This window comes from Eriocheir sinensis, chromosome 2 (genome assembly GCF_024679095.1).
Source record: "Eriocheir sinensis breed Jianghai 21 chromosome 2, ASM2467909v1, whole genome shotgun sequence".
Taxonomy (NCBI): Eukaryota; Metazoa; Arthropoda; class Malacostraca; order Decapoda; family Varunidae; genus Eriocheir; species Eriocheir sinensis.
In genome coordinates, this window is record NC_066510.1 from 26,160,830 (window position 1) to 26,188,206 (window position 27,377).

General features: G+C 41.1%; 1 protein-coding gene across 2 annotated transcripts in view; it reads left to right on the top strand.

Moving 5' to 3' along the window:
• Positions 1 to 27,377, top strand: part of LOC127001843 (uncharacterized) — a 209,402-nt gene that overhangs the window by 176,312 nt on the left and 5,713 nt on the right. Inside the window, exons 6-8 of one of the 2 annotated variants that reach the window (XM_050867040.1) lie at positions 2,909 to 3,019; positions 19,519 to 19,646; positions 26,609 to 26,774. In XM_050867040.1, the coding sequence (XP_050722997.1) occupies positions 2,909 to 3,019; positions 19,519 to 19,646; positions 26,609 to 26,774 (405 nt within the window). The remainder of the gene's footprint in view (positions 1 to 2,908; positions 3,020 to 19,518; positions 19,647 to 26,608; positions 26,775 to 27,377) is intronic. The other variant, XM_050867045.1, reaches the window with a different exon arrangement.

A 27,377-nucleotide genomic window follows, 5' to 3' on the forward strand; every position in this document is an offset into this window, starting at 1 on the left:
CAATTTTCTACTTTTTTTTCTACTATTTTTACCATTTTTTTCAACCATTTTTCCCCTCTTTCTCGTTCTTTTGTCCTTCCCCTTTCCTTTCCCCTAATATCATTTTCTACAATTTTCTACTATTTTTTCTACTATTTTTACCATTTTTTTCAACCATTTTTTCCCTCTTTCTCGTTCTATTGTCCTTCCCCTTCCTTTCCTCCTATTATCATTTTCTCGTTCTTCCTAGTTTCCCCTGTCCAACTGCTTCTTCTCCCCTTCCCCGTTTCTGTTCCTTTATTTTCGTCCGAGGTATTACAAAACACATGCGTCCGCCCCTCACCCTTCATCATAGAAAATGTAAACATGTTGCCAACTTTCCAAATGTGATTATCAGTAGTAATGACCTACTTTTGCGGGCCTGTCAGTGTTCGATAATGGCAGTGATTTATTGACTGACGGAGAGAGAGAGAGAGAGAGTCATAAAGGTTCATGTCCTCTACAAAACGACAAACCAATATACCCTCTCGCTGCCCCTCAATCAACTTAACAGTACCAGACTTTATCATACTAGTTCCTCCCTAACACGCGAACAAACAGAAAACGGGGGATCATCAAAGAAAAATGGAACTCGCGTCTCCACATAACTGTTTGCACAAGTCTGTCATGTAAATAAAATAAATACAAGACTCTGCTGCGGTACTTCAAGGAAAACATGTTACCCCACCAAAGGCAAGGAAGCGAACTGGAGTGAGGGAGAAAAGGAAATACAAATACAAACGCGAATGATGTCGGTTTGTGGGTGAAAGTAATAAGGAACGTGTTGGGATTTGATTAAAGTGCAAACCTAACTCATGTACTTTCCTTGAATCAAAAGCGGGCGTTGCTGACAAAGGAGAAAGCGAAACACTACCCGAGAAGAGAAAAGAAAGGAAGAAAGGTAAAAGGAAGCAAAGGAGGATTCACGGATTAAGAAAGAAACGAAAGAAAAAGAAATACGGTTGAGAGATTGCGTGTGTGTGTGAGCTTTGTGCGTGTGTGTGTGTGTGTGTGTGTGTGTGTGTGTGTGTGTGTGTGTGTGTGTGTGTGTGTGTATGTGTGTTTGTGTGTGTGTCTGGGAGAAAGGGAGCAACGAACGAGAAACTTTTGTTCTTGCCTCCGTATTCACACTACACAAAAAAAGGCAAAAGAAAAAAGAAAACAGGAGTGAGGAAATGAAAGAAAACGAGAGATAAGATAAAGCAAGGGAAAAAAAACAATGCGAAGAAAACGTAAGAGCAGGGTAATCGGATAAAACCTTCGTGCTTCTGCGAAATCGCGGTCTCTCGCCTTTCTTCGTCTTTTCTCCATCGAGGCAAAAGAAGAAAAAATAAAATGGACGCGTTCACACACACACACACACACACACACACAGACGCCTAATCCTTCACATTCACGACTCAGGATTAGGAAGTCATTTTAATATCTTTCTTCTCACCTCCCAATCATCATCATCATCTTTACGATACCAATGGGAAGGCGAGGGCCCGTCCTACTAAAGGGATGATCAAAGGTCTTCCCTATAATGGCCTTACACGCCCTTACAAGCCCTTTATCCGCCGCCCTTTAACAGGAGGACAAAGATAGAGGGTGACGGGTGTACAGTCTTGCCTCTGATCAGTAACACATTATAATTTCTCCTTTTATCAATTTGCTTCTTGTGTATTTCTCGTCTTTCTAAACTTTATCACTTCCTCTTCTCCTTCTCTTAATTTATCTCTCACTCGGTCTTCTCAACTCTTGTCATATATCTTTTCTTCCCTTGCTCCTGTTTCCATCTTTCATCAGCTTTTCCTCCCTTCCTTTTTGCTTATTTTTCTTTTTATCTCTTGTTTCTGCCTCCTAGTCCTACCATTTCCCTCCTCTCCTTTCCTTCTTTTTCTCCTCTTCCTTCTTCCCTCTTATCATCACTTTTCCTTCCATTTCTTTTATCTCCACGTCCTTCTTCTCTCCCTATCGTTCTCTTACATTTTATCACCATCCTTCCTTAACTTTTCTTTACTCTCCTCTTTCTTTTCGTCTTCCTTTCAACACCTGTTCATCTGTCCCTTGCTTACCTCCCTTCCTTTATCTCTTTCTCTTCCATTTTCAGTCTTTATCATTCTACTCCCTCCGCTATTTTTCATTTTCTCTCCTCGCTTTTTCACCTTAACCTCCATCCTGTGTCCCTCCCTCTCTCAACACAGCATCCATAACCTCGGACTTTTCCTCCCACTTTCTCTCCCTCCTCTCCTCCTCTCTTGCTCTCAACCCTGACCATCCTCCATCCACTTCTCCCTGCACTCACTCCCTCATCCCTCCATTCACCCATCCATCCTCTATCGCGGCCGCTGCGTGGAGGTAAAATAGAAAATAGAAAGAAAGCGAGAGAGGGAGAAAAGACGAGGTAGATTTTACCATACTGAAAATTGGAATTCCTTGCTTGTATAAAGTCTCTGAAGTCCTCTTTTCGTCGGCGCTGGAAAACAAGAAGTGAATATAACCAAGCGGACGAAGGGAGATGGAAAAGAGAGAGAGAGAGAGAGAGAGAGAGAGAGAGAGAGAGAGAGAGAGAGAGAGAGAGAGAGAGAGAGAGAGAGAGAGAGAGAGAGAGAGAGAGAGAGAGAGAGAGAGAGAGAGAGAGAGAGAGAGAGAAAAGGTGGAAAAAAAAAAAAACGAGACAGAAAACGAGCGAGTCTCCATCACTTTGTCACCGCGTCAAAAAATCAAAGCTAATTTCCCGGGTACCATGAATGAAAGAAAACGGGGGAAAAAAAATATCCCGGGGAAACTACGAAACGCTCTTTTGCTTCAGGGATTTTTTTTTAATATGGTCGTATTTTTATATACACGAGGTCTTTTATCCTATCTATATCTTTTTTTCGGTGGCGGCCGGTGCTGCTGGTAACAGATAAATTACCCACGCCCGCCGCCACCCACGCCACGCCCACACCCACGCCCCGCCCTGAGGTGACCGAGGAAGAGGACACCATCACCGGGACAGCACGCAACGCTTCCACAGGTGACCACGCATGCGCAGACGAGGCTTCCAGGACCGACGGCTCAACCACCACCACCACCACCACCACTACTACAGCGACATCGACCACTGTTAATCAAGGATGGGATACGGATTCTTATTTTTTTCACGTTAATCTTCATAGAGTCATAGAGCGCATTCAAAATAAAAATAAAATAGAAGGGATAAAAGGGATAAAATTATAACTTATTCAAAGCAAAAGCATAAGAAAAGGAAAGAATGAAACTAAGCGTCTTTTTTAATGAATAAGAAAAAAGAAAATATAATGAAAAGAATGAAGAATAATCAAACTAATTCATGGCAAAAGAAAAAAAAGGAAAGGTTAAAATTAAGCGTCTCTTCAATATATAAGAATAAAATAAAAAAATGCTGAAAATAATGAAGAAAAATATTAAAACTAAACTACAAGGCAAAAGCAAAAAAATATGAGCTTGAAATTAAGTGTCTCTTTAATATATCGAGGAAAAATAATGGCCACTCTTTTACTACACAATTAATAACTTCACAATATTAATTACTTTTTTAACGATTCTAATTTCCGATATGGCAGTGGTATGGCAAAACATTTAATTAAAGCGGAAAGCGGGTGGCGGAAACACTGCCATTATACACAGAATCGGAGGCTCACGGACACTAATTAATCATCCATTAGGCGAATCCCTCCGCCTCGAGACCCGCCCCTTCAACACCCCGGCGAGGCTCCACCAAGACGCCGCATCTTCCTCCCCGCCGCATAAAACACTCGGGAGGGCAAATACAACTCACTATCAACGGTCTTAACACGCTCCTCGCCCCTGCACCTTCCGCCTCTTAATTGATACCTACCAAACGTTCAATGACGGTCCTACAGTGTTCACAAATGTGCTTATGTCGTTATATTCGTAAGGGACGCAGTAGTGTTGTGGTTTAAGGGAGTAAGTTCATTGTGTAAACTCGAATTCACCTGTTTTTGCGTTCTGTCCGTCTGTTGTTTTAATACCAAAGTGCTCAACTCATACCCTCAGAGGCCCGATTTTGTCATGGCTGAGGGAAATTAACTCATTATACGTGTTCGAGCTCGATTTGTTTTCACTCTGTTCTTCCAATGTCATACGTATGCTTACAACTAACTGTCAGCACATACATACGTTTTGTTTTACTTTTACATGACGTTCGACTGCGTGGCTGAAGCTGAAAGCGGTATACTCTTTAAACGGATTCAAACTCGCTTTTACCTTCACTTGGCTATAGATATTAGAGTTGGAAAGATATTAGATTTCCCTCCTGTGCTGAGAGGGCAATAGGAGTTGGCAGGCTGAGTGAATGAGCAGGATGTTATTTAAACGAGCAGAGTGCGTAGCTGGGAAAGTACAACCAATGCCGCCATCACTTGCCCGGGGAGGGGATCGAACTCCAGACATGTCGACCTAAATCCCAAGCCACTGTACCTACCAGACCTCTGAGGCCCCCAACGCTTCTCCTCGGAAAAAAAGATCAAGACAACTAGACACAGTAAAGAAAAGTACAGAAAATCGATGTGTTCTCTTCGTAGCTGGCATTAAAAGCGTGCCTAGTGCCCGAGAGAAGCTAAAAAAGAGAATGTCGTAAACGAATCACTGAATTTTACTGAAAACAGAGAAGAGAATCGACTTGGGGGTGGCGACCAATTGAACTGAGACGCAAGAAACACGAGTGGAGAATTGTTTTAAAACCTTTGCCCCGCCTGGACACGACGCTCCCTGCCCCTAGAGGCTCGGCGCGTCGTGTCCAGCCGAGGCTTTTGCGGTAAACACGACCTGAGGGGAGCCGGGCGAGGGGTGGCGAGGTCAGGTGTGAGGTCAGGTACAGGTAAGGTCCAGGGCTGGGCTGGGGGCAGGTGAAAGGTTGTTCATTTAGCAAGGTTACACGCAATGGTTACAAGGCGGCATTGCGGACAGAAAGAAAGTGAAAGAAAGTGTCTGTTGAGGCTTAGCTCGGTTACTGGGGTTCTTTCCATTGCGTCAGAGTGGAGGAAGAAGCTTGAGAACACTGACAACATGATGGGTGATATGAAGAACGTCCTGAGGTGATTTATGAGGTGAGGGGAGTGAGGTGTTAACGCAAAGTCACTCTCCACAGGATTAATTAAGGGATTATTGCGTGGTACTCTCTCAATCCTGATTCTCCACACACAGGCAAAGCAAGTCATTTCGTAACCGTGGTGAGGACAGAGTGAAGGCAGCAAGATAAGGGGATGACATGAAAGTGACTGTTAAGCTTCCACTCTGTATATTAATCCTCTTTTCGTGCCCTGAGTAATAAAAGAGGAAACAGAACACAAGAAATTATAGATGACACGAACTTGGCTTTTTCAGTGAAGTTAAATTCAGTCCCACTTCCCGGTCATAAAGATGGCTACTAATTTTTTTTTCTCTCTTACTAACTTCTTTTTCATTACGTTAAATTGGGAGAAAAAAAAGTTGGATAAAACAATGAGGCTTTAATAGATGACACGAACTTTTTGAACTTTTTTTCTGAATTTGACGTCCCTTTCCCTGCCAGGTTGACGGTCAGGTAAAACAACACCGACAGAGAAAATAAAGAGGAACAAAAACACGCTATAAAAAGGAGAATAATTTTAACACTATTAGAGGTGAAAACGTTGCCTCTTGTCCCATTCTCGTCTATAAACGTCAAGGGTGAGATAGGAACGTTACATGAAGGAAAAAAAATGGATGATCAGATAAAACAACACCGACAATGTAAAAAAAAAAAAGAGTGAAAACAAACTCTAAAACCAGGAGAATAATTTTAACCCCATTCTCGTCTTATAAACGTCAAGGGTGAGATAGGAACGTTACATAAAAAATAAAAAAAAAACCTGTGTGGTCAGATAAAACAACACCAACAGAGTAAAAAAAAAAAGGTGTAAAAACAAACGCTAAAACAAGGAGAATGATTTTAACACTATTAGAAGTGAAAACGTTGCCTCTTGTCCCATTCTCGTCTTATAAACGTCAAGGGTAGATAGGAACGTTACATAAAAAACAACAACTGGATGGTCAGATAAAACAACACCGACAGAGTAAAAAAAAAGAGTAAAAACAAACTCTAAAACCAGGAGAATAATTTTAACCCCATTCTCGTCTTATAAACGTCAAGGGTGAGATAGGAACGTTACATAAAAAAAAAATGGATGGTCAGATAAAACAACACCGACAAAGTAAAAAAAAAAAAAAAGTGAAAACAAACTCTAAAAAAGGAGAATGATTTTAACACTATTAGAAGTGAAAACGTTGCCTCTTGTCCCATTCTCGTCTTATAAACGTCAAGGGTAGATAGGAACGTTACATAAAAAAACTGGATGGCCGGATAAAACAACACAGACAGAGTAAAAAAAAACAGAATTAAAAGCAAACTCTAAAACCAGGAGAATGATTTTAACCCAACTATTAGAGGCGTAAGCGTTGCCTCTCGTCCCATTCTCGTCTTATAAACGTCAAGGGGGAGATAGGAACGTTACATAAAAAAACTGGAACAACCCAACGACTCCTAAAACGGCTTGAGCATAACCATTTAAGTTCCCCCTGGTGACGTGGTTTATGTCCGCCCGTCAGGTTAAAAGTCACGCCGGAGGGCCATAAAATAACATTACGACGGATGAAGTGGCACACGCTAATTGCATACCTGACATTTCTATACAGCAATTAGGTTATACAGCACAAATACATCGTTGCTCTTGTATCGCCTCGGCCCTGTGTCGGGATGCGAGTTATCACGCTTTATGGAGGTGAAAATATCTCATCACCGACGGATAATAACTATGAAAAATATGTAAGTTAATAAGTGTTTAGAAATGTGCAATAACATTAGTAATAATAATATGAATGGTAATAATAGCGAATGAAGGAGAAAATACCTCATCAGCGACGGAGAAGAGCAATGAAAAAATAAGTTAATAATTGTTTGGGAATGAATAATAATAATAATAATAATATAAATGGTAATAATAACAAATTGAGTAAACAAGCAACATATCATAACGCTTTATTGAGGAGAAAATAAATACTTCATCAGCAAAGAAAATTAACAATGAGAAAATAAAGTTAGTAATTGTTGAGGAATGAACAATAACTATATTAACAACCTCTTTGGATTCTTTTAAGGAGCAGCAAGTAGCGGGCTTTTTTTTTTATTATTGTTTCCTTTTTTTGTGCCCATGAGTTGTCTCCTTTGTTGTAAAAAAAAATAATAATATAAAGAGTAATGATAACAAATGGAGGCAACAAATACAGACCAAGAGATCATATTTAATTTACTCCACCGTTGAGCAATTACCCGCTGTGTAAAGTCTTCATAATTCGTATCATAAATTACATATCTCGTTGTTATTCGGTTCACGGCGGCGGCGGCGAAGCAAAATATATAAAAAAAGGACCCGTTCAAATATAAATGCTGTTTCCGCCGCCGTGATCAAATATCAGAGAGCGAGCGCCGATTTTACGTTAGTCGACAGGAAGCGAGCCGGCGACTTTTATTATTAATTTATTTATATATCTCGCTTTCGCTGAACGTTCGTGGGTATTATTTATTGAAGGATGCATGAATTCTTTTTCCATGGCGATTCGGAGAGGGAGAAATATTCTTAATTGTTCCTTCTTCTTTTAATTTTGCGGATGTTTGTTTTATTAATTAATCTATATGTTCGTTATGAGATTTTTTTTCTCCGTTCATCTCGACCGTAACATTCCTTTGTTGTAGGTTTACCGATACTCATATATACACACGCAAATACATATGCACACATACACAGTTTTCCGACACACAAACATATATTCACGCCCACGTACACACACATATATACCCCTCCCTTACATTCACACATTCAAACACACAACACATAGTTTTCCTACGCACAAACATATATTCACGCCCACGTACACACACATATATACCCCTCCCTTACATTCACACATTCAAACACACAACACAGTTTTCCGACACACAAACATATATTCACGCCCACGTACACACACATATATACGCCTCCCTTACATTCATACATTCAAACTCACAACACAGTTTTCCGACACACAAACATATATTCACGCCCACGTACACACACATATATGTCCCTCCCTTACATTCATACATTCAAACTCACAACACAGTTTTCCGACACACAAATATATATTCATACCCACGTACACACACATATATGCCCCTCCCTTACATTCATACATTCAAACACACAACATTTTTCAGCTGTAACGCAAAGACAACAAAACAGTACAAAACCTAACAAAGTGTTCCACGTTTTTTAAAGCAAACCCATTTGACATAATGTTGCAAGGGATAAAAAGGATAAAAAACAACAAAACATGAACAAATCTGTATGTAAACCATTAGAATAGATGGTTTTACCGAGAGGAACAAAAAAAACTCGGCAGAATATAAGAAAAAAAGTAAATCACAAAAGTAAAAAAAAGTAAGCCAAATTGAAAATCGAAAACAGGAACAAAGGAAAGGCATAGAGAAGAGAAACAAAGACAAGAAAAGGTGAAGGTGGTAATGATGGTGAAGGAAAAAGTAGCCACATTCAGCATGACGTTTAGTGGGGAAGAAGTGGAAGACGCGTTTGAAAGCAGTAAAAAGGTGGTGATGGTGGTGACGGTGGTAGTGGTGGTGGTGGTAAGTTGAGTCTGCCGGTCTACCCAAAGCGAGAACAGCGTTACCAGATTATCGTACCCAGAACACTTCATTTATCGGTTTCATACCCCAAAAACTATCGTACCCACACAAGCACCGCCATACCGTTAAAGCTACTGTCGAAACTGTTAATTACTGATGGATTTCGGCGATAGTTACGGGGCAGAAATCTGGAAATAAAGTGTTCTGAGTGAGACAGTCTAGTAACGCGGGGCAAGAAGGAAGGCCAATTCGCATGACGTTTGAGCTGGTTTGAACGCCGCTCGTCCCTTTGCCGCGCGTGCTAACATCTGAGGACGAGGCTTATGCACTACTAACGCCGGTAACTGCTTCTCTATGGTGTTCAGAGGGCCAATAGCGGCAAAGGACGGCCGTGTTTGCTCTCCTAACCTGACCCTGATTGGATGCTGGGTCTTAAGTGTTTATCCTGAACTAACACGCGTCGATGCTAAACCTTTCCTGATTATGTGTGTGTGTGTGTGTGTGTGTGTGTGTGTTTTGCAATTAACAATTTTTTTCGGTGTGAGCTGGATTTCATTAACCATTTTCTTCCTTACTGACGCATTTTCCCGTTTTCTGTGTCCTTTTCTTTTTATCAGAGTTAAGACCTTTATTTTTTTACCTGTCCATGATCACTCCTCCCTCAGCTTTCCATTTGTCAAGGTGAATTTTCTCTCAGCTTAATGAATCTCTGTGCGGTGGGAGGTTATTATGATCTCCCCCTGAGCAGCACTGTTTTTTTCCCCTCGAGGCTCACACACTTAATAGATATTTTCCCCCGACAGGTTAGTCATTACACACGCCGTAATTACTCGAGACAAAGAACAGGCAATTTTCCACGGAGCTGCAATCAAAATGAACTCTTATATCTGCAGGATTTACCCGATGAATCAAAGTTATTGCTCGGCTTAAATCAACTACCTTTCTTTTTTTTTTTTTTGGCGTGATGTATACAAGAGCATTTTCCACCTTCCTACAATTACATCCCCACATTAGCGATGATTTAGGGCTCATTAAATCTTGCCAGGACCTGCGCGCCACTTCGTATGATGCACATTCGAATTACAAACAACACGCTGGGTAATTAAGACGCAGCAGTGGTTCTTGGTTCAACGGGGCCTGGGTAGAGAGGCGAAGAGTGAGGGGGGAAGGGAGAGGGAACGAGGGGAGGTAAGGAAGGAAGGGAGGGAAGAGTAGAGAGTAATAAGAAGCAAAGGGAAGGGTAGAGATGAAGCGGTCGAGGGTTTGTTCACTAAGAAGACGAGGGAAAAAAAGATAAAAAGAAGAAAAACAAAGAAACACTGGTAGGTCTGCAAAGGGCAAGTCTGGAGAAGGAGTTATTAAGGAAAGGAGACTAAGAGGAAGGAACGATGGTAGAAGAGAGGGAATGGGCAGGCGATGAGTTACTTAGGAAAGGAGTAAGAAGTAGAAATAGGAACATAATTAGGTGAGAACAGACAGGTACATGCAGAAATAAGGGTCGTGAAATGGAAAAGGGGAGACTACCAAGAAAAAGAAAAAGAGGAAATGAGTGAAAACTATTATACGACAGCGGTGGGAGAAAAGAATTAAGCCTAAGAAAAGAGGCAAGAGAAAATAAATAACTTTGGTAGATAAGGGAGGAGAAGGGGGATGGAAAACTCTAATAAAGGATTGAAAAGGGAATAGAAAAGGAATAAACTTTGCTAGACAGGGGACATAAAAGGGACATGGAGGGCTCTAATGAAAGACTGAGAAGAAAAATAAATAGAAAAGGATATAAACTTGGTAGATAGAAGGAAGAAAAGAGGCTCGGATGGCTCTACTAAGGAAATGAGAGGAGAAAAAACACAAGTAGATAGGGAGAAGGAAAAATGGAGACAAGGATGGCTCTACTAAGGAAATGAGAGGAGAAAAAACACAAGTAGATAGAGAGAAGGAAGAAAAGAGGCTCGGATGTCTCTACTAAGGAAATGAGAGGAGAAAAAACACAAGTAGATAGGGAGAAGGAAAAATGGAGACAAGGATGGCTCTACTAAGGAAATGAGAGGAGAAAAAACACAAGTAGATAGAGAGAAGGAAGAAAAGAGGCTCGGATGTCTCTACTAAGGAAATGAGAGGAGAAAAAACACAAGTAGATAGAGAGAAGGAAAAATAGAGGCTCGGATGTCTCTACTAAGGAAATGAGAGGAGAAAAAACACAAGTAGATAGAGAGAAGGAAAAATAGAGGCTCGGATGGCTCTACTAAGGAAATGAGAGAAGAAAAAACACAAGTAGATAGAGAGAAGGAAAAATAGAGGCTCGGATGGCTCTACTAAGGAAATGAGAGGAGAAAAAACACAAGTAGATAGAGAGAAGGAAAAATAGAGACAAGGATGGCTCTACTATGGAAATGAGAGGAGAAAAAATACAAGTAGATAGAGAGAAGGAAAAATAGAGGCACGGATTGCTCTACTAAGGAAATGAGAGGAGAAAAAACACAAGTAGATAGAGAGAAGGAAAAATGGAGACAAGGATGGCTCTACTAAGGAAATGAGAGGAGAAAAAACACAAGTAGATAGGGAGAAGGAAAAATAGAGGCTCGGATGGCTCTACTAAGGAAATGAGAGGAGAAAAAACACAAGTAGATAGAGAGAAGGAAAAATAGAGGCTCGGATTGCTCTACTAAGGAAATGAGAGGAGAAAAAACACAAGTAGATAGGGAGAAGGAAAAATAGAGACAAGGATGGCTCTACTAAGGAATTGAGAGAAGAAAGACCACAAGTAGATAGGGAGGACGTTACGGTAGTCCATCACGACGACAAGAGGCAAATGAGTTGGCCGTGGAGAAGGTCTTGTTGGTGGGGAAAGGAGGCAAGTGAGGGCGGCCCGCGGCAAGACGGGGCGCGAGAGGCCGAGGGACAGCGATGGTAATGGTGTGGAAAGTGTGTCGGGCTGAGGACGGCAGCAGGAGACAAATGAAGGCGAAGAGAAATAACTGTGCGGAAAGTGAGAAAGTGGGAATTGGTCAAGAGGAGGAATTCGGTCAAGAAGAAAGTGAGAAATAGCGGACATTATGAGGACTTGAAGTGTAAGCGATAGTTGGGTGCTAGACAAATGAAGGTGAAGAGGAAGAGCTGTGCGGAAAGTGAGAAAGTGGGAATTGGTCAAGAGGAGGAATTCGGTCAAGGAGAAAGTGGAGAACTAGCGGACATTATGAGGACTTGAAGTGTAAGCGATAGTTAGCTGCTAGACAAATGAAGGTGAAGAGGAAGAGCTGTGCGGAAAGTGAGAAAGTGGGAATTGGTCAAGAGGAGGAATTCGGTCAAGGAGAAAGTGGAGAACTAGCGGACATTATGAGGACTTGAAGTGTGAGCGATAGTTAGCCTGAAAAGGGCAGTGAGAAATAAAAAAAAAAATCGAAGAGCAAGAGATACAAAAACCAACCTCTGTGGAAAGTGAAAAATGAGGAAAAGGTCAAGAAGATGGAACATATTTGAAAGTGAAGCAGAAACAACAACAAAAAGAACATAATAAACGGTATAATGACGATTCGCTGCGATAATGAAAGGGGACAGTGAAAGAAACAAATGAAGATGAGAGAAACTTACCTGTAGGAACTGAGAACAGGTGATAAAAGGTAAGGAAAAGGACCAGCAGAAACTAAAAAAAAAAAAAAAAAAAAAAAAAAAAAAAAAAAAAAAAAAACTACCACCCCCCAAAGGAAAGAAAAAAAAAAAAAAAAATAGCGAAGCCTCCAATATGAAAACAACCGAGAATATAACAGGAAAAAGGAGATAAGACACTAAACAAAATAATTCACCCCGACCTGACAACACCTGGAGGACGCGGGAGGAAATTTTCTGCAGGAAGGAAGAAGCAGTCGGTATATATTATTAGACCTGAGGGGAGAGAAGAAGCAGATTGTGTATATATAAGAGATAAAAAAAATCATGCGAGAAGCGAACCTGGAGGAGAGGAAGGATGAGGAAAGGCAGAAGAAGAGGAAGAGGAAGAGGAACAAAGGTGGTACATAATAGATCTGGGAAGGAGGGAGGAAGGAAGACTAGGAAAGACGCGGAGTAGAAGGAGGAGGAGGAGGAGGAGGAATAGGAGGAGGAAGAGGAAGAGAAGGAGGAGGAGGAGAAGAGGAGGAACAGAGGTGGTGCATAATAGACCTGGGAAGGATGGGAGGAAGGAAGACTTGGAAGAAACGCGGAGGAGGAGGAATAGGAGGAGGAAGAGGAAAAGAAGGAGAAGAAGAAGAGGAACGTAGGTGGTACATAATAGACCTGGGAAGGATGGGAGGAAGAAAGACTAGGAAAAAACGCAGAGGAGGAGGAGGAGGAGGAAGAGAAGGAGGAGAAGACACCCACCATTTACGAAAGCGTACAAAATAAAACAAGTAAGGATGAAGAAAAGAAAGAGAGAAACACGAAAAGAAACATGGAAACGTACTTGCATTAGGTCCCAGGGAGAGTAAACTGAAAAAAAAAGAGAAGAAAAGAGAAAAGTAAATGAGAAAATGTAGCCGTGAGGACAGGGGAGAAGAAAACAAACTTAGAAATATTTAATCAACGAAAAGGAAGTGGGAGAAAACACGAAAGACGAGAGGAACGAGATGCGAATAGGAAATGAAGAGGAGGAGGAGGAGGAGGAGGAGGAGGGGGAGGAGGGGGAGGGGGAAGAGAGGAAGAGAAAGAGCAGGACTAAGACCAGGAGCAGAAACAGAAGTAAGAGGAGGAGGAGTAGGAGGAAGAAGCTGATTAGAACGACGAGGAGCAGAAAAAGAAGGAGGAGGAGGAGGAGGAGGAGGAGGAGGAGGAAGAAGCTGATTAGAACGACGAGGAGGAGGATGAGAAATGCCATTTAGCTCAGCGTTCCACTGTTTTCCTACCTTCCCTTCCCTTCCTAATACCTACCCAGCCATTTCTCTCTCTCTTTTTTTCCACTCCTTGCTACATTCTTTTCCTTTTCTTTCCCTTTCCTTGGCTCCCATCCCGCCCTTCCCTTCTTCCTTTCATCTTTTCTCCTTTCTTTTCCCACACCTTAATTCCTTTCCTCCTCTTCCTAACACTCCTTACCCTATCCTTTTCCCTCCCTTTCATCTTCTTTTCCTAACACTTCCCATTTTTTCCTCCTCTTTCCCTCACCTACCTTGCCCTCCTTCTTAACACTCTCTCTCTTTTATCACCCCCTCCTCCCATACCTCCTTCCCTCCTTTCCAATCTTCCCTTTGTCTCCTCTCCGCCTCCCCTCCTCTCGGCTCCCCCAAAACACAAATACTGCCACACCAGGCCCCGTCCAATTAGTGGAATCCTGTTGGTGCCGTGGAAAGAAGGGTCTCGGGCCAACAAGGGCGCGACTCAGCGACACCGCGGAAACAAACAAGCCTCGCATCCTGCCCCGACCCGCCTGGCCCTCTCAAAATATCCTTCGTAGTCGTAGGATTGTCTGGCTCGCGCGCATCTCTCTTGCTCACCTGTTCTTTCTCTCGGTTCGTTATGGTCTTTTTTTTTCATCTTTCTTTCTCGTTTCGTATTTTCGTTACTTCTCTCTCTCTCTCTCTCTCTCTCTCTCTCTCTCTCTCTCTCTCTCGTTGTATTTTGTGTATTGCTATGTTTCTCTTTTTGTTTGGTTGTTTTTGTTCACGGGTATTTTTTTCTGTATTTTTTTGTATGTGTTTGATTTTCATTTTTCTTTCTTCTTCTTCCGTGTTCAGTCGCTTGTTTGTTCTCTCTTTCTTTCTATTTATATTTCTCGTTGTCGCTGTTCTCCAATTTCTCTTTAACTTTACTTTATTTCTTGTTCTTTTTGTTGTCATTCTTGTTTTCTTATGCCTTGTTTATCTTCTTTTACTTCTTCTTTACCTCCTCCTCCTCCTCCTCCTCCTCCTCCTCCTTCTGCTCCTTCCAGCATTTCGCCTCTTACTCAGGATATCTTCTCGCTCCGAAGGATAAGTCAGATGTTGAGATGGTAAGATCCTTAGTGTGATCCTGCTTGTATACTGCTAGCCTTCCGTATCCCCCTCCCCCCCTTCTCTCTCTCTCTCTCTCTCTCTCTCTCTCTCTTCCTCCTTTTCTCTATTTTCTCTTCTTGTTACATTATTTTCTTCTTTTCTTTCGTCTTTCCTTGGCTCCCATTAATTCCTTCCTTCCCTTCATCTTTTTTCCATCCTTTCATCTCCCCTCACCTTTTTCCCTTCTTTCTCTTCCTAACTAACTAACTAACAAACTAACTCTCTCTCTCTCTCTCTCTATCTCTCTCTCTCTCTCTCTCTCTCTCTCTCTCTCTCTCTCTCTCTCTCGACACACAATACCACCGCCTCCATAAACTCCCTCACCGCACATATATTTTTCCCTGACCTCTACACACTCCTGCTTCTCCCTTCCCAGTGCTACTAAAATATACAACTTGTGGTTCCCCGGCCCTCCCCGTTAGCAGCCGGCTGTTCTAATTCTTCCGAGGCTTGATAATAGAGCTCCGGGCGTGGTAGTGGATAAACTGGGGCATAATTATCGAGGTTAGTTTATTTGTGAAGTTTTCTGTCGTTTTTATAGACTTGTTCAGGGGTAACTTTAGGAATTATTAAGGTCTCTGTGAGGGAAGAGGGGGCGAGGTAATGGAATTTGTAAGGCTAAGTGCATTGTTTTGGTCACGATAGATGAAAGGAAGGGGATTGGAGTGTGTGTGTGTGTGTGTGTGTGTGTGTGTGTGTGTGTGTGTGTGATTGAGCTACATGTACATTCCTGGACTGGGCTACTAGTTCATATGTACCCGGATTTATTAGCTCGAATTTTATCATTTTTTTTCTTGATTGACTTTTCATCTGAGCAGGAGTTTCGTCACCGGTCTATTTCCTTCTTATTTTGACTAAGGTTCACATTTTCATTTCGAAAAACTGTCAACAGGTGTGAAAAACTGATGAGCTATATTTGGGCATATTTTTACCCTTCCTTCGGATTCAAATTACTCCCTTTTGCCAACATTAATTAACATATTTTTCGAGGTGTGTGTGGGGGGGGGGGGGGTTGACTTAGGTAAGGATGAAAGGGAATATTACATGGAGACTGTGTGTGTGTGTGTGGGGGGGGGTTGCTATTATGACGCAGGGAAAGGGACGAAGGGGAGAGAGTGAGGAAGAGGAAGAGAGGAAGATTTAGGAGGAGGAATGGGAAGGGAAAGGGAAGTAGGGCCCGGTGGTGTGTGTGTGTGTGTGTGTGTGTGTGTGTGTGTGTGTGTGAGGTTAAAGGACATTCCTACCTAAATCATGACATCAAAGCTCAGGTTCAGAATCCTCCCCGTCAGCTGCGTGATCTTTTAAAACACATCAGCATACTCTCTAACGCTATGCAAACTCGGTTCATGCATTTTTAACGGCGAGTATGTAAACACTCAAGCACTTTTTCTCATCGAATCAGATTTATTCTTCGCTTAGGAAACAGAGTAATGAGAAGTGTGAGGAAATAAACGAAGATAGAAGAAGAATATAATTTTTGGTGGCATGTAGCGATGAAAGAATAGAATAGTGTAAAAGAAACATAGATAAACGAATAAAAGATTGGCGTGAGAAATATTTAGATAGATACAGAAAGAGATACAGAGAGAACGTTGAGAATTATAAGTGAAGGATGAGCGGAGATTAGAGAGACAAAAATTCACTTGACTCATACCGAATTGTCCTTTGCATTTAACTTCCTCACGCAAATGTAAAGTGAAGAAGAAAGGAAAGCGTATCAGAAGGAGAATTAGTGAGTGAGAGGACTGAAGGAGGACGACACACACACACACACACACACACGAGGACGAGGACGAGGAGGAGAAGAATGACAGAATAACATGAAAAAGGAGTGTTAGTGAGTTGACTGAGGCTCGGAAGTGGAATCAGGACGGAGTGAGATTAGGATCGCAACGGAAAAAAAAAGTTAAACGATATCTATACTAGGTCTGCCATGGTGAAATGACATGTGGGAGACAGGATGAATATTGACGATGTTATCAGGAAAAAAGGAAAGCGTAAAAACAGAGAGGAAGTTAAGGTCGATAACGTTGCTAAGGTGACCAGACATGTGTGACCCCGGGTGAATATTGGTGCTGGAAGGAAAACAACGGTGGGAATAACAGGAAAGGAAATGTGTTTGAAAATACTGCCATTTAAATCCAGACGTGAGAGGTCGGGTGTTATGTCGGTGCTGAAAAAAAAATAATGAAAGATGAAATAACACTCTTTTTTTTTGTTTCTAGATGTTTTTTTTCGTCCCTTGAGCTGCATCCTTTACTTGAAAAAAAAAACATTGGGTGAGTCTGACCTCTAAAAACAACTATTACAAGAGACGAGGGTGAGATAAGGTCAAGTTGAGGTCAAACACTATAGCTTCGCGTGGCCTCGGTGCTCATCTCCGTTGCAATGACCCTTGAACTCATCACAAATTTTAAGGTGTAAAAAAGTCTTGGTTTCCTTAATTATTCACTTTTCATCTCGCTGGGAGTGGCGCCGTGGGTGGTTTTTTTTCATTTTTCCTCAAGGTCACGTTTCTTTTTTCTTCCTTTTTATTTACGGTGAGACACTAATAAAGGAAAGAGAAATTGTTGAGTTATATTTCTCTACATATTGTTTTTCACGATGCTCCGTTTTTTTGTCATATTTTTCTTATTTCCGGGAAGTTCTTGCTGTCCTCCCACCAACATTAATTAATATATATATTTTTTTTCGAGGTGTGTGAAGGTGAGGTGAGCTGAGGTGAGGTGAGGTGAAGTGAAGAAAAAGGGGGAGGAGAAAAAGGAGAAAGTTAGGGAGGGAAAAAAAGGAGAAGGATGGGTTCAGACTGTATCTCTCTCTCTCTCTCTCACACACACACACACACACACACACACACACACACACACACACAGTTTCCTCTCCTTGCAATCCGATTATCTTCTTTATTCGCCTTTTGTCCTAACCACATTACAGTGTCAAGCCTTTTCTTTTAATCCTGTCAGTCATCCGCCGTCTTTTACATTCCGCTCTTAATCCTCGTCGTATCATGCCCAGATAGACACCAAGAGGATTTATATGAGAAACGGATAAAGAAGTTAACACGCTTCTCCCACCCTCTTTGTGACGCACGCCGGCGGAAAACAGAGAGAAAGAACGGGAAGGGACGGAGGAAAAGAGTGGGATATGGTTGAGAGAGGAAGGAAAGGTGAAACAAACATAAGGAAAAGAGGAGAAGGGCGAGGATTGAAAAAGAAAAGGGCATGAAGGAGGAATGAGAGTGAGAGGGAAGAGTGACAAGAAGTGAAAAGAAGAAACGACAGGTGTGGGCTTCCAAAACATTCTGATCACTTTTAATTAGCGAAGGAGGTTGTTGTATGGATTCCTTTACAGCTCTCTTTGGTTCTGTCTGGCTTCTAATCTAATGACGTAGAAAATACATGAAAAGAACATATCAAAGGGTGTAGTGATGATGTAGCTTCTTGCCTGCGTTTTTGTAGCTTTAACTTTTAGATCATATTTACTAACTTAATTTTTATTTGACGTGTGGTGGTAAAAAGTATATGTTTGTCTGTATGTCCGTTTGTCTCTCTTGCTTTTTTTTTTATAGTTAACTCCCTCTACACACACACACGCACGCACTCTACACCCAACCTCCCCACACACATACCTCCCCCCCCCCCTCTCACACACACACGGACTGAGTAACACACTAACTCTAACACACACAATTTTTACGGTGCTTTTCATCCCCTGTCAACACAAAGAAGTCAGTTACACAAGTTTGCCGCGGTACAAACACTCAAAGAAAGACAAAAAGGAAAACACGTCGCAGGGTACTAAAGTTAGGTAGTCTTTTATTAGGGAATCACAGCCAAGGGAACCATAATATAGATAGATAGATAGATAGATAGATAGATAGGGATAGAGAGAGAGAGAGAGAGAGAGAGAGAGAGAGAGAGAGAGAGAGAGAGAGAGAGAGAGAGAGAGAGAGAGAGAGAGAGAGAGAGAGAGAGAGAGAGAGAGAGAGAGTGCGTCAGATGTGAGGTCAGTATTGGAATGTCATTTTCTAGTAGCAGTGTGTGTGTGTGTGTGTGTGTGTGTGTGTGTGTGTGTGTGTGTGTGTGTGTTTGCTTGATCGAGATACTGAAGGTTATGAAGAGAACGTGGCAGTAATGCTGATGGAGGTGAAGGTGGTGGTGGTAGTTGTGGTAGTTGTGGTGATAGTGGTGATGGTGGTGATGGTGGTAGTGGAAGGGAAGAATAAAAAAATAAAAAAATATCTTAGTAGTGGAGTCACGACCTGGACACACACACACACACACACACACACACACACAAACACACACACACACACACCCTCCTCCTCCTTGCCCCTCCCCCACACACACAGTAACCCTATTTGAAGGAAGTTATGATGGTCTTCAGATTTCGGGAAACAATGCCAACTCGACTAACTTTCGCCCTCTTTTTTTCCCATTTTCTTTCACCTACGCCCTGCCACACCTTCCACGCCCCCTTCCTTCCCCATCTTCCTTTACACCCTTTCCCTAATCTTCCCTCCCAACGATCGCCTCACTACCTTTCCCTCCCCACCTTCCTTTACACCCCTTTCCTCACCGTCCCTCCCAACGATCCTCTCACGACCTTTCCCTCCTCACCTTACGTTACACCACTTTCCTCCCTTTTCCTCCCCAACTCCCCTTACGCCCTTTCCATTATTACCTTTCTTTACACCCCTTCCCTCCCTTTCCCTACTCTTCACACATCCACACCCCCTTCTACTCCCTCAACGCCCTCCCACACCGCTTCCCTCCTCCTTCCACGTCTTCCCACGCCCCCTCCCTCCCTCGACGCCTTCTCACGCCCTCCACACAGTGCCCCAAGCGTGGATTCTCAACGCACCTGAGATCTACGTGCACCGCGGCTCACCCATCAACCTCACCTGTGTTGTGACCCACGGCACGGAGCGGCCTGTCTTCATCTACTGGTATCACCACGACAAGGTGAGTGACATTTAAAGGGTGACTCGTCTGCCTGATTACACATTCCGTTAATCTCTCAGTCCGGGATGATTGGTCTTCTCTCTTTTTTATTTTTTTCCGGTTCGAGTATTTCTCTTTCTCGTGTGATATCTGTGAGCTAATTTTTGGGTCTGAATATATCCTTAACTTGACTCTTATTTTCTAGATCTAGCACTTTCATATTTTATATTTTATTTATCTTTTTTTTTATCTTTTGTCATAGTCCTTATTTTCTCATATCTTGTAATCAGAATTTTATCATATCTTATTTCAGTATATTTTCTTCACATTCATAATCCAGGTTCGTTTAATACACAGCTTTGTGGGACGACTTTTCCTTTCACGCTCCCTATTTCTCGTTAACCTACTTTACCAAACTCTACATCAAAGACAGTTTTGAGTGCTCCCCTTACATAGGTAATGAATATTTATTTATATCCCAACAACCTTTTCATGATTCCCAACCTGAGTAACTAATTTCACTGACAGCATCTAGACCAGCGTTGCCAAATTATCGTACTCAGCGCATTGCATTTTCCTAGTTTCTGAGCGATAACTCTAGCAACAAAGAGCGAAAACCATCACTATTTAACAGTTTCAACGATAACTTTAATTTTATATCGTTGTTTGTGTGGTTACGACGGTCGTGGAGCCTAAAAATGATAAATGAAATGCTCAGAGTACGACAATTTGGCAACGCTGCACTCTAGACACTATGAGGGGAATGGGTACGACGGCCGGCTATATGTGTCTGAGAGGGATGAAAAATATAATAGTGAATAGGTGTGTCTCTCTTTAACCTGGTCGCTGCAGGGATCATGTTTCTTAAAGGCCCATCTAAGCGAATTAATGAGAAAAAAATCATCTCTCACGCAAACCATTTCATAATATATATATCAAAGCATTTGTGATCAGTTTATGCATCATCTAGTTTTGGGGTTTTAAATCATGGTAAAAATTTGGCCACTCGCTGATACCAGGTTAAAGCGATAAATAATAAGCAAACTCACACACACACACACACACACACACACACACACACACACACACACACACACACACACACACACACACACACACACACACACACACACACACACAAGAATAATGGAAAAGGTGATCACACGAAAGGTCAAGTTTGAAACACACAGACAGACAAATAGACAGAAATACAGACAGAGACAGACAGAGAGCCCTTATGAGTCGCCAGTGCTCCAGGTGACGGTCCCTTTACGGTCACAATTAGACATCTTCAAACTTTCTTTCATCAGGGACACACGAATTCCTTCTTTGTGACGTCCGTTCCGCCCAATTCGCTCTCTCTGTTTGGCGTTCTCAACTTTTTTTCCTCGTTTTTCTTTTGTTTCGTTCATTATTGTGTCAAAGTTCTTAATGTGGTGCGCTTCTTTTTCTGATTTGATTGCCTTTCTTTTTTACCCCCGATTTCTTTTTATATTTTGTTTTCTCTACCTTATGAAAAAGCGAGCTGGTGAAAGAGAGAAAGAGAAAATGACCTCAGGCTGTCCACACTTTTACCATGGACTTCTAGAATAGATGGACAGGAAACTCCCAAAAATGGGAAAAATTATTGGGGGCTGATGCGCTTTTTTTGATGTTGTGATAAAACCGTAAGAGATAATTTCAAAATTCCTTTTGGATATTGGGGAGCAACTATTTCTGCTGACAGCTGGACCAAAGAAATGTTGAAATCGCATAAGAGGAGTCCACACGGGCTCTTGGCCCCCAAAAAACTCCATTTTCCAAAAATCGGTCTTTTTATTCCTGAGCTCAAAATAATCAAAAGTATATGATGTTGGTGTCTAATTATATGTTTTTTGGGTCAACAAGTTCAATAAAATTGGTTTCAAACGTCTCAAACTTCAAATATATATATAAAAATACCAAAATTCAATATTTATTTGAAAGTCGCTGCATATTTATTGTATTTAATGTTTATGGAGCCAACAAACGGAATAGAACACATTTCAGAGGTGAAAAAGTTCACCTTCTTGTCCAAATACATAAAAAATCCAAATATCCGTTAATGTTATTCATATTATGGTTCAAAATTAGTAAGAAAGCAACATCTTGGCATTTATTTTCATAATTCGGAGGTTGACAAATTCAATATATACAATCCCTATCTACTATAAATATCAAATTTTGAGTACAAACACAGCAAAATTCAGTCTAATCCAGTCTAATAAGCAAAATTCAGTCTAAATAGTTTAAGCAAATGTAACATCAACATTTCCCTTGTGTGTCAGCTTTAGATTGGAACAGTTCTGCGTCCACTTATCCGCCCTTGCTTTATACACTTTGGGTCAGCATGTTTTAATTTGTCATTGATGTCTTTTGCAAATGCTTTGATAAAGCAATTGTTGAATCTTCTAAGCTTACTATCTATATTCTGAATATCTAAAGCTGAGAACTCATAAATCACTTTATATGCATCTAGGAAGACTTGAGGGCAACATTTTTTTCTCTCTTGTTTTGAAAAAGGCATACAAATACTGGGAGAGATCAAATAATTCACCAGGGGGATGTCCAAGAGCACCGCGAGACACCCTATCTAGAAATTCTGAATTGGCATTAGTGATAACAGGAGTAGAGTCTAAGCAGCATCCCTCTTTGAAAGCAACATAGCCAGATATGTAGTACAGAGCAGACTTTTCTATTTCTGTAAGTGTTGTTGATATTTGAAAACATGAATCAATAATTTCCTGATCATCTTCACTGTGCGCCACGCCCTTGCAACACTCGCTGATCCCTGAGCTTTGAAGTTTGTCTGAAAGTTCTAGTTGATTGAAGAGCTTGATTCTCTGTAGCTTCAATCCATTATACACTTGATACGTGGAGATGTGGAATTTTCGCAGAATGGTCTGGGGGTAGACTCCAAATTCACCCTCCAATCGATCACTTTGTATTTTCCACTGAGAACATATTTGAAGCCAACATCTATTAGGCATTTGATAAGGGAAACTAATCCAGTCATAGTTTGATGGAGCGCATTACTGGTTTCACTGGTAAGCCCATGTTTCCGAACGCCTTTGATGGAACTGTCCATTAGTTTGAATGAGACTGCAACCTTTTCTATATATTCAAGTCTGTTGTCACCTTTGTCACTGTAGGGTTTTCTGTCAGGATCGTTTGTTCTATATCCTTTGTTAGGAGATTTGATGTTTAACATGTTCCATGCTCTTGTCACCATCTTTACAAAAAGTGATGTACTGATCAAACCTCTCTTTTCTAAAGCTGCCACGGTTTTTTCATTAAATAGATCACAAGCTAGTTTCACTTTTTGTTTTCAAAATTGTTAGGATACAGTGCTGCATATGACAGTTTGGTTTCTTTCAAGCAGGATTCATTTTCCTCATTAAAAATTTGGATGATATCAGAAAATTTTGCAAAGTGGGAGGCTTGTGTTTCTGCATCAATAAACTGTAGCGTTTGTGTTTTTTCTGTGACCCAGTTGTTCCGAATGTTTTTCAAGCAGTGAGTCATATCATAGAATGTGAAAAGTTCTTTAAAGTATGGATTATCATGTGGGTGTACAACTGAATAGATGGCTGCACTAGCATTGTTTTGGTGGTATACTTTGAACATTTTTTGATTCACGGAATGATTATCTGTCATTATGAGGAAAACAAATCCACCAACTTCAAATACAATCTCCATAACAATATCAATTTGTTTTTTCAGGAATTCATGTTTTAAGCTGTTAATAGGTAGGAGACGAGCAACAAAAGCGGGCACCCCCATTGATGGATTTATCATTATAGCTAGAACTGTTTTTGCAACCTTTTGTTCTTCACAATCTACAGCAAATCCAATTATTTGATCTTTTTGAAATTGCACTGAAGGCTTCACATGAATTTCGTCAGCAGTAATGAAGCAATATCTCTCAAGCCCATCCAGTTTTGCAAACACGCTAGAAATAACCTCTTTACAGACCTCAATACTTTCAGGGCTTCCAAGTTTTCCAAAGTATGATTTTAATGTCTTTATATTAGGTAAGGATAAGAAGTTTAATAATGATCTATAGCAATTTCTACTACGAAGCATAAGCTCAACTGCACTTTGAATAAGCTGACCACTGTAACGCCTACCTTTAGAACCAACACAACACATTTTCACCTGCTCTAATAGAAACAAAATCTTTTCCTTTACTTGTTCATCAATGTCATCTGAATCATTACACAGCTCAGTTAGAGTTTCAGATAATTGTGTGAGTTCATTGTGAATGTCTATAGGAAAAGATGAGACTTTCTCAATCACTTTGTCAATTTCTGAATACTTACTTAGCCTCCAATCAAACCCAGTAATAACATCACGGAGCGATACAGATGTATTGCCTTTGAAAGCTCTCACTTTCATGTCCCTATTTATGAATATTGAGAATGTTATGATTGGTGGAATGCTCTGAATATGATAAAGCTTTATTACATTATCTTCTGACATGTCACTCACAAGATTTACTGTTTGAGAATACTTCTTAAGATCATCCCAACTCATAATAGTGTCAGATTTTTCAGACTCAATCTTCTGTTGTTTTCTCCTGGATTCACCTGATACAGTACGATTATCTACATCCCTTAGACGACTGGGAGATGTTAGCACAAAACATGAAGAAGGGGTAGTTCCAAAAACAGATGGGGGATCATGTGGTCTATATCCTAATGGCCCCTGACATTTTTTGCGCTGAAAATCCTTTGGCCAATGTTTTTCACACAGTACACTTTCGTCCCTTACATTGACCTTGCTGGGCAGAGCATTTACCCACAAGGCTCTTTCTTGTGGATCCTTTGGAAACCTGAAGACTGACACTTTTTCATTACTGCTGTCATAGTTGCCAGTGCAGGGTTTACCATCAAAATGGGTAATACACTTCTTAGGCATTGTTGCTTCTTTGTATCACGAGTCACGACCCTGAAAAAATAAAATAGTATAAATAAAAAGTTATTTTGATACGGTTTCTAATATTTAATTTTATGATATGAAACATTTACAATTAAAATTATTATTTCACGAATCATTAATAAGGACTTCTAGATTAGACTGAATTTTGCTGTGTTTGTACTCAAAATTTGATATTTATAGTAGATAGGGATTGTATATATTGAATTTGTCAACCTCCGAATTATGAAAATAAATGCCAAGATGTTGCTTTCTTACTAATTTTGAACCATAATATGAATAACATTAACGGATATTTGGATTTTTTATGTATTTGGACAAGAAGGTGAACTTTTTCACCTCTGAAATGTGTTCTATTCCATTTGTTGGCTCCATAAACATTAAATACAATAAATATGCAGCGACTTTCAAATAAATATTGAATTTTGGTATTTTTATATATATATTTGAAGTTTGAGACGTTTGAAACCAATTTTATTGAACTTGTTGACCCAAAAAACATATAATTAGACACCAACATCATATACTTTTGATTAGTATGAGCTCAGGAATAAAAGACCGATTTTTGGAAAATGGAGTTTTTAGCCAAGAGCCCGTGTGGACTCCTCTTATGCGATTTCAACATTTCTTTGGTCCAGCTGTCAGCAGAAATAGTTGCTCCCCAATATCCAAAAGGAATTTTGAAATTATCTCTTACGGTTTTATCACAACATCAAAAAAAGCGCATCAGCCCCCAATAAATTTTCCCATTTTTGGGAGTTTCCTGTCCATCTATTCTAGAAGTCCATGCTTTTACACACGTATATTTTTTTCATTAAACCAAAAATGCCATTTAAAATCACGCAAAAAACATTTCAACAGGTCAGGAATATGAAGCCGGTCCGGGTCCGCCCTTGATTTTTTGTTTTTAAGTATGCAGTAAAAAATAAAAAATAAAAACTGGATAAAAAGCGACGAAAAAGTATAGATGATTATGCAACGGAAATGAGTTGAAGGACGCTAGGACTGAATAAATGAAGTGTGTGTGTGTGTGTGTGTGTGTGTGTGTGTGTGTGTGTGTGTGTGTGTGTGTGTGTGTGTGTTTGCCAAGTCGTAGTTTACAGGATTTGACTCATGGTAGTATTGTCCTTCCTGCACATCTAAACTTATCCAATTTATCCTTGAACTCGTGTGTGTGTGTGTGTGTGTGCGTGTGTGTGTGTGTGCGTGTGCGTGTGTGTGTGTGTGTGTGTGTGTGTGTTTTGGCAACATTAGATAAGACTCATTACGAAACACACACACACACACACACACACACACACACACACACACACACACACACACACACACACACACACACTCGTCATTAGGGATAAAGGAGAAAACTAAGCATAACCACGAATCATTAATCAAATAAATGTCCTAATTTGATATGTGGACGCGTTCCATTTTCTTCCTTTCCTAATGATTTAGTCTTCTTTCGTAGTCCATCGTTTGGTTCCAGGTGATTAATGAACGAGAGGTATTTCTCTCTTTTCTTCGCTCATCGGTGTGGGGGAATATCTTAAAACACTTCCTTGTGTCCTGAATTAAAGTGATTGATTCTCGCGACCTAAAAAACAGCTTACGAATGATGGATTGATAATGAGAAAATATATATGACCTTTTAAAACATTCTTCTATGAACTATATACTCTCTCGTGTCACAAATGCGTAGTTTCATCTTTCTTCCATCCCAGTGTCTTTAATAACCCCATGTTCGTCCCATCATTCTTAACTAGCCTCTTCCCAGCCCTCATTCCCCTTCAATACCGATAATCGCGTTATCCACAAGATTCTTCTCATCGTCCTTTCCCTTCCTCCTCCCACGTCCTTGCCTTCTCACTACGCTATACTGACATTTATTCCTCTACCTGGAGCATCTCTCTCTCTCTCTCTCTCTCTCTCTCTCTCTCCACCTTCCCATCCCACCTGCCTGCTCTCACCTGTCCATGTTGTTACGCGTCCCTCACCCCAGCAGCGTCTTAATCTGTCTCTCTCTCCCGCAGGTGATAGACTACGAGGGCCGGGGGGGCGTGAGGGTGCACACGCAAACAGGACGAGACACCGTGAGCCACCTGCTCGTGAAGGAGGCGGGCCCAGGTGACACCGGCCGATACACCTGCAGTCCATCCAACGGGGAGCCGGCCACGGTGATGCTGCACGTGCTGAATGGTGAGTGTTGTGAGTGTTGTACGAGTGGTGGTGAGCTGGTGAAGGTGAGGGCGGATAGAAGGAGACAGCAGAAAGGAGAGATGAAGAGAATGTGATAAGCGGTGATGTTGAAGATGTTAAATGGTGAGTGTTGTGAGTGTTGGACTAGTGGTGGTGAGCTGGTGAAGGTGAGGTAGGATGGAAGGGGACAGATGAAAGGAGAGATGAAGAGAATATGATAAGCGGTGATGCTGAAGATGGTAAATGGTGAGTAATGTGAGTGTGTGTGTGGCAGGTGGTGTTAGGGTGGTGAGTATTACGGATGCTAGAATGAGACACAAGAGAGGAAGGAAAAAGGGAACGATGTGATAAGAGATGATGCTGTAAATGTTGAATGGTGGTGATCAAAGGGTAAAGATGATAGCAAAGACGAAGCGATGCAGTAGGACGGAAGGATAAAGGGATGCTCGACCTGGTAAACGTAAAGGAAATTGTGTTGGTGACAGTGAACGCTAAATGTGAGTGAGACAGGTCATATTGATGTGATGCAGACGACGGCGGCAAGGATAAAGTCTTAGAGGAGAGAGGAAGCATGAATAGAAGATGTGATGAAAGTAGAGCAAG